At 35.9% G+C, this 8,253-nt stretch overlaps 1 protein-coding gene and 1 non-coding gene across 2 annotated transcripts; one reads left to right on the top strand and one right to left on the bottom strand.

Moving 5' to 3' along the window:
• The first annotated feature begins 249 nt into the window (after nucleotides 1–249).
• LOC128195621 (long chain acyl-CoA synthetase 6, peroxisomal-like) lies at nucleotides 250–1,577 on the top strand. The gene is made up of 4 exons (XM_052873830.1): nucleotides 250–388; nucleotides 552–675; nucleotides 761–847; nucleotides 1,239–1,577. Exons 2-4 carry the CDS (start codon nucleotides 578–580, stop codon nucleotides 1,390–1,392), a joined length of 339 nt encoding a protein of 112 aa, XP_052729790.1. The 5' UTR covers nucleotides 250–388; nucleotides 552–577; the 3' UTR covers nucleotides 1,393–1,577.
• Nucleotides 1,578–7,088: 5,511 nt separating this feature from the next.
• LOC128195685 (small nucleolar RNA R71) lies at nucleotides 7,089–7,195 on the bottom strand. The gene has a single exon (XR_008247482.1). It is a non-coding gene; the product is annotated as a small nucleolar RNA R71 (small nucleolar RNA).
• Nucleotides 7,196–8,253: the final 1,058 nt, after the last annotated feature.

Genomic DNA, 8,253 nt, shown 5'->3' with positions numbered 1-8,253 from the left:
TAGAAAGAACAGTTTCTTGTGCAGTGTCATTCATCAATCTTAAAGATTTAATGTGATTCACAGCGAAAGGATGGAGTATTTATTCACGTTTGCAACACTCAAAAGTTTGGTAAAACTTGAGACTCTAATCATAAGAAATTGTGGATCAATCAAAGAAATTGCAAGAAATGAAGATGGAAATGATTGTGGTGACATAGTACTTGGAGGACTCAGATCTATTGAGTTGAATTCCTTACCAAACCTATTAATCTTTTATTCGGGAAATGCCACTTTGAAATGCTTGTGTTTGCAAAGTGTTATGGTAGCTAACAACCTATGATTGTGGTGACATAGTACTATAGAGGCTCAAATTAGCCCACTACAACAACCTATGTTTTCAGTTGAAAAGGTAACGAAGCATCAACCTATACACTTTTTTGAGTTTCCTTTTCTTTCCATTTTCCTTTTAATGCTTCTAACAAACAACAATCACACGTTTCCTTTCGAATTTGTTTGTCCTCAATTGTTAGGTTTCTACCGAAATAAAACACAAGTTTTGTTCTTTGTTTCAGAGATAAAACTTGTGGATGTTCCACAAATGAACTATACATCTGATGATCAGCCCAATCCCCGTGGTGAAATTTGTGTCAGGGGTCCCCTTGTGTTTCTAGGTTATCACAAAGATGAAACTCAGACGTAACTACCTTTCATGTTATGTGCTTGTGAATGAAATTTACCTTGTCATATTTGAAACTACTTGATTTTCAATCCAATTGTGCAGGAGAGAAGTCATTGATGAAGATGGATGGCTTCATACCGAAGATATTGCAACGTGGTTACGTGGTGGTAGACTAAAAATTATTGACAGGTGAGATAGCATCATTCTAATTACTAGTTATAATCCATAATTAAGATGACACACACGGCTTCTTAACTTACCACCTGGCATTAGATTGAATCTTTGTTTAACCTTTAATTCATCAGGCCACAAGTATGCTCTGTTCAATGAGTAGACTTGAATGACACTTTACAGAGTGAACTTTTATGTGCCATTGTATTGTGTTCAATGAGTTCTGTTGCTATGAGACTTATAACTGCATACTGTCTCTATTTAACTTTTATAATTTATATATTTAACTTCTGTAGGATGGGCTTTGAGTCTTGACACCCCTAGTTTCCTGTCTACTTACCCGACCCAGTTTTTACAACATTGACTGAAATTGTCAAGCATATGAATGAAAGCTTAAATTTTGTTACAGGAAGAAAAATATATTTAAGTTGGCTCAAGGCGAGTATATTGCTCTTGAGAAGATTGAAAATGTATATGCCAAATGCAAGTTTGTGGCAAAATGCTTTGTATACGGTAAGGAAATAAATCAACACACAAATTTGGTGTGTGATGCTCTCTATTAATTTACTCCTTACTAGTTTGTTGATGCTTATTTTTTCATTTTTAAGTGATAGCCTAAATGCTTCTTTGGTAGCTGTTGTATCAGTGGATCATGATGTCTTTGGTAGCCTAAGTACTTATTTAATGTTTTACTTGACTCAAACTATTCAATGTGTAGATATTTGATGACACATCTCCAATGAAGCAACATGTTATAAAGGATATTCGAAAGTAGTGGGCCGCATTTTTTTTAATTATTTGTAAATGATTAGATGTTTCAATATTACATTTTGTATTTAGAAACTATTTTATATGTAACGATGTTAAGTAACTATGTTATGTAAATATATACTTAGAAATTTTGTTGGGTAAATATTATATTTTGATGTGTTAATAGAAACGATATTAATTATTTTGTTTGTTATTGATTATTTAAACTATATTATGGAATTGAATTTTAGGCACGTCTGGATAATAGTACAAACAAATCAAACATTTTAAAAAAAAGTCATTTTTTACACTGGTTAAAGCCAAAACAGGTATAAAAAGTTTTGCATTTTTTATACCGGTTATAACATCACTAGGTATAAAAGTGAGATTCTTTTATACCTATTCTATGACCAGCAGGTATAAAAGTGAGATTCTTTTATACTTGTTCCAGAATGTTAGGTACAAATAGCATACTTTAATACCTGACTTGTAACAGGTGTAAAAAAGTAAAAACAGATATAAAAAGCCTATTTTAACCGGTATAAAAGTGTTTTATTTTACACTCGTGATCGAGTATGGAAAAGCTTATATATTGTGAAACAGGAACGTGCTTGAGGTGCATGAATGATAGAGACACTACTAGAAGCAAGCAGACAACCAGATGGACCCCTTGAAGATATATGGGGAGAGGATGAAATAGCATCTCTTGTACATTTGGCTCAACCTTCTGAGGCTGAAAGGTTTGTTACCAGACATGTAAGAGTGCTACCGTTCATGAAAAGACTGATGTACAACTCAAGTTGGTGAAGAGTAGCTACATGATCATAGTTAATTATCTAAGTTACTAGTAAACAAAGACATTTTTCTATATTTAAGTGTTTTTGGTTTGCATGTGTCAACATATTTCAATGTTTTCGATCTTGCTTGTTTGAACAATATTTACTTATAACATAATTCTAATATTCGTGGGATTTGACTTGTCTAGATTTTGATTTAGTCCTTTCATGTTGATCTGAAATTGTTTTGTATCTTCTATATCATCATTTTAAAGCTCAAAATAGGATCTTATATAAAAAAAAAGAATATGATTCGGGTACTTAATTATCTAGAGTTCATAAAATAGCGTTAAAATTTTGTGGATGTCTAAACTCAAGTTCTAAATATTGAAACAGTTAATTTTTAAAATTAACTTTTAGGATTACATCATATTTTATGTCATTCTTAAATTAAAGACAATTTTTTTTAAATTGATATATTCTGCACAGTTTAAATTGATTTTCAAATAATACATTGGATTTAATTCTTTTATATATATATATATATATATATATATATATATTTACAAATTATCTTTGAAAATTTAGAGATTGAAGGATAAAATTAATGAAATGGATGAAAAACGAAAATTAAGAAAGAAGGTCAAAGGTCTACTCACATTTAAGAATCAATGAATTTTTCTTATCATAATTATTGAAAAATTTAGGTGTAAATTTGGACAATTAGCTTATTTAAATATATAATCAATTAAACTAGTTATATGAATGAAATAAAACAAATCAAAGTAGTTATATGAATGAAATCAAAATATCACGGGTAACAATAAATGACATCTTATTAAAAAGGAGAATTGAAGTAAACAATGCATTATGTCTTGTGCGGGAGTGAGAAAGAAAATGCAAATCACTTATTTTATGTTATTGTAAAAAGTAACCAGTGGAGCATGTGTTAAAAATGGGTAGGCACATAAACTCGGTAATTCATAACCAACCAAAATGGAATTACCAACACTCACTAAGTGTAAAAAAGGGTTTCGAGGTGGGTGTTTTTAGGCCTTTAACATCTAAAATCAGGTCGATTGAAAGATGTTAATTTGATTTCGGACTATGTCACCCATGTATGTCGAAAAACTATGTAAACTGAAGTCTTACGGTGTCCAGCACAATCCCTTTCACGCTTAACGAAGATCAAGATATTGGTTTTTGTGAAATGAGAAGGGGATATTTGACTTTTGAAAATGGGATCACTGACGTCAATATCGTTCAACCACACCTTCTCGCTCAGCGAAATTTCCCCCCTAGAATGGCACGGTAAGGGATTTGACATCGTAATGTGCATTTTTCGATATTAATTGACGTCGAAAATGACAAAGTCCGACGTCAATTAACATCGAGAAATGCAAATTCCAACGTCATTTTAGTGTATTTTTTTTATAAAAGTTTCATTTTTTCAATTTTATCACACCTAAAAATTAGAAAACCAGTTTTTGCATTTGATATATCTAGCTAGAATTCATTTATTCAGAATTCAAACTACAGCTAAAACTATGACAAATAAAACTAAAACTAAAGCTATCAATATCAAAACAAAAAAGAATTAAAAGTAAACTATTGTAGCCTAACTTCATCTCTCCAAAAGGTATGTTGCCCATTCTTGCCATAACTTCCTAATTGTGGCATCTGTTAATGGGGATGCATTATTGAACTGCTGCAAAAGTAAGAAAACTTGACTATTATTTTCATTTAAATGTTTCAAAGTTGATTGTGATTTGTAATATTTCAAAGCTAATTATTATCTCAGTCTAATTATCTCACTAGTAAAAAATATGCTTTTGAACTTGTCTAATAGGCTTCGGTCAAAGAAAAACCGAAGCCTATTCGAAAGCGGTGGCAATTTTGTAGTTTTCACAAACTTATATGCACCGTTTTAAGAATATCCGAAACATCTTACCTCGGTTCAAATAATAACCGGTGCCTAATACTCTCTGAAAAAATCACCTGCACCTCTGCAAAAAATTTTGGCCTGACACGCAATCTAGTGCTGCGGTTGTATATAAAACCGGTGTCAAAAGAGGGTTATGCCTCGGTCCCAGTACATAACTGAGGCCTAAGATGGAGAGAGAGAAAACAATAAGCATGGATGAGAGGAGTACGAAAAAGGAAGCAAAGAGGGAGGGCCAGTGGAGTACATTAAATGCATTAATCCGTGTGCACGCAATTGCTCACCAAATTACTAAATCACTGACATTGTCTCATCCCATCCCATCCCATGGTCCACCACCTCCAACTTTTCCTTCATTTTTCCTAACCCTAAAAAATAACAAGGCTATTTCCTCTTTTATTAATTGCACCTCCACCAAGCACGTGCTTCACTCATCCCATCCCATCCCATGGTTGTGCTGTTTACATTCCACTCACCCGTCTCTGTTCACCTTACAGACTTCGGAACCACAGGGAAACTTGCAGACTTTGAAACTCTGCTCACCTTCGTCGTTGATTCCGCTAGGTCACAAATCCACGCTGATGGCCTCTCCTTCTTCATCTCACCATTCGATGTTGAGCCGAGCATTCCCAACAATTCATCTGGGAATACCTCAGACTCTTCACTCCCAAAACTGCTTTCAACGTCGACAAGAATCAGATTGTGGCCATACTCGGGAGGGATCTGGCCGAAGAAAAAGTTGCCGCCGAGGTGGAGATGACGGAGGAGGGGCATGGCAACGATGGCGAGGGGGAGGAGACTGGTCATGCTGTTGTTGTAGAGGGCAAGGACTTGGAGATTGGCGAGGCGGGCGAGGTTGGAAGGTGATAGGTGTAAACTTTACTTGTTTTTGTTACTTAAAATGTTGTGCTTTTGGGTAATTTAAGTGTTTATTCTCATGAAAAGTATATAAATGTTGATGTAAGTATAGTTTTGAATGTTTAAATGTGTTTTGATGCTTTTGTATGTTTATATCGAAGTAGAATAAGGATTGGATACTATCAAAGACTTGGAGCGCGTCACTTGCCAAGCCAGAAGGATCAAATAGCCCAGCCAGCGAGCCAGCCCCTCGCCCAGCGAGCCAGTCGCCCAGCGAGCCAGTCGCCCAGCGAGCTGGAGTTGCTCGCCCAGCGAGCTGGCGCTGCTCGCCCAACGAGAAGAGGCCACTCGCCCAGCGAGTGGAGGTTTCTCGCCCAGCGAGAATTCACTTAAGGTCCTTCTCTTTAAAAACGCGTCCAGGGAGGAGAGAAGGGAGTTTTCGAAGGGAGGAGACCAGGGGGAACTCTACAGCTCACGTCCAGCTCATGTCTAGGAGCTTCCATGGTGGAAAACCACCACTTTCCACCATCCAATCCATCATTTATCGCTTCTGTGATGTATATGTGTAGCTAGAACTCCATTTAACTGGGGTTGAGAGTAAAGTTCTGAAACTCTTTGTAATTTCTCTATTAATGCATGATCTTGTATGAATTTTGTGTTCTATCTTTATTATTCATGCCTACGATGGGAATCTGAGCTATTTGAACGGTTAAATCATTGGGAAATGTATGAGACCGCGGACCTAGGATAGAACAGCTAAAGGATTTCAAGTCCTACACATAGGATGGAATTTTTAGTCATCTGTGACATTGTGTTTAAGGCAAATATGAGAATTGAATTAGCTAAGGGATTAGTAATTTAGTTTGAATGATTCAGAAACTGTCATTTGAGGGATCAGAGGCTGCATGCGCCTAGGATGTCAATGCTTAATTTTGAGAAATTCTGTTAGTAGAAAAATTACCTGAGTGATGAACTTGAATTTCAACCTAGTGAACCTAAATTCGACTGTTTTTACCACTTTATTTACATCTGTATGCTAATATTAAGTTTGTTACAAAATTACGTTTAATAATCGCTAAATTGGTAAACTTTAACAATCAGTGAATCGAAACAAATCTCTTGGGAAAACGATATCCGGACTTACCGGTTTATTACTTGAACGATCCGGTACGCTTGCCGAGGTCTCAACAAGTTTTTGGCGCCGTTGCCGGGGATTTGTTGTGGTTTTCGTTGAGTGTATGTTGTTTATCTGGTTTAGTTGATTTTAGTTATCTTTTGTTTAAGTGTTTATTGTGATTGTATTTGAATTCTTGTGCATAATTGTTATCATTTGTAGAAATTGTCTTTTTAGTTTGTGTTGTGTATGAGAAGCAGAGAACAGGTTGAAAATCTACTTTTTGATCCGGAAATTGAAAGAACTGCTCGAAGGAACAACAGTAGAAGGAGGAGACAAAGTAGAGAATCCAAACAATCATCTGTTATCTCTGAAGAAATTATGGACTCTTCATCTGGTCAAGAAAAAGAAGAAATGGAAGATAATCGTACTGGAGAAGGTTCTGGGCAAGGAAGACGTACTCTTGTAGATTATAATACTTTCTCAGGACCTCTGCACTTCAATAGTATTGCAAGACAAGTGGTGAATGCTGCTAACATGGAGATGAAGCCAGCTCTTATTCATCTGGTGCAGAACAATCAGTTTCATGGATTATCCCATGAGAATCCATACACTCACTTGGCTAATTTCATGGAGATCTATAATACAGTGAGGATTCACCAGGTTCCAGATGAAGCAATTCGACTCAGCTTATTTCCGTTCTCATTGGCTGGTAATGCAAAAATGTGGCTGAATTCCTTTCCAGAGAATAGTCTGACAGTCTGGGATGATGTAGTTGCTAAATTTCTGAATAAGTTCTTCCCTCAGTCCAAAGTCAATAAGGGAAAGCAAGAGATCTCATCTTTTCAACAAGATGCTGATGAAACTCTAGGTCAAGCATGGGAAAGATTCAAAGGCCTACTGAGAAAAACCCCTACTCATGGATTCGATGAGCCTACACTGCTAAATCTGTTTCTTGGAGGGCTGAAATCTCAAACAAAGTTAATGTTAGATGCATCAGTTGGAGGTAGTATCAGATGGAAGACGCTTGAAGAAGCACATGAACTGATTGAAAACATGGCTGCAAATGAGAATGAAGTTCAGAGTGAAAGAGCCCAATTTCAACAAAAAGGTGTTCTTCAACTTCAATCTCAAGATGCTTTACTAGCTCAGAACAAGATTATGACTCGGCAACTTGAGACATTAATGAAGAAGTTATCTCAGCTACCTAAAGAACTGCAGAATGTTTCTCAAGCTCAATATCAGATGGTTCAAAGTTGTCAATTGTGCGGAGGAGATCATAATAATGGTCAATGTGTAGTGCAAAGCATGTCTCATGAAGAAGTACATTATATGGGAAATCAAGGTCTTTAGACGAATTATGATCAACATCAAAGTTTTAATCAAGGATGGAAACCTCATCCGAGTATGGGACAAGCTGTTCCGTTCAACAGACCACCTCCACAGAACTTTCAGCAACAACCTTCTCTGACAGAAAGAACTTCAAAACTGGAAGAAACTCTTCAACAGTTTATGCAGGTATCAATTTCCAACCATAAAAGTACAAAAGCCTCACTTCGGAATTTGGAGATGCAGGTGGGTCAATTAGCTAAGAAGTTGGAAGAAAAACCAGAGAAGGAATTTAGGGCAAACACTGAAGTAAATCCAAAGGAAGACTGTAATGTTATTACTACAAGATCAGGAAGAATTCTAGAAGAAAGAGAGAATGAGAAAAAAAATGAGTGAAGAAGATGAGATGAGTAAACAGGGAGATAAAGAAGAAGAGAAAGAGGGTAGAGAAAGTGAAAAGAAGAGAGAGGGAGAGAAAAAGAAAGAACAGGTGTACGAGAAACATCTTCCATATCCAAAGGTTTTCTCTAGAAACCAGAAGGAAAGACAGTTCAAGAATTTCATTGATATTTTCAAGAAGTTGGAAATCAAGATGCCCTTCTCAGAAGCACTGAAACAAATGCCTTCTTATTCGAAATTCATGAAAGATTTGCTC

Source organism: Vigna angularis, chromosome 2, assembly GCF_016808095.1.
Source record: "Vigna angularis cultivar LongXiaoDou No.4 chromosome 2, ASM1680809v1, whole genome shotgun sequence".
In the NCBI taxonomy this organism is placed as follows: Eukaryota; Viridiplantae; Streptophyta; class Magnoliopsida; order Fabales; family Fabaceae; genus Vigna; species Vigna angularis.
The sequence above is the reverse complement of the archived record's forward strand: the minus strand, read 5'-3'. Positions and strand labels throughout refer to the sequence as shown.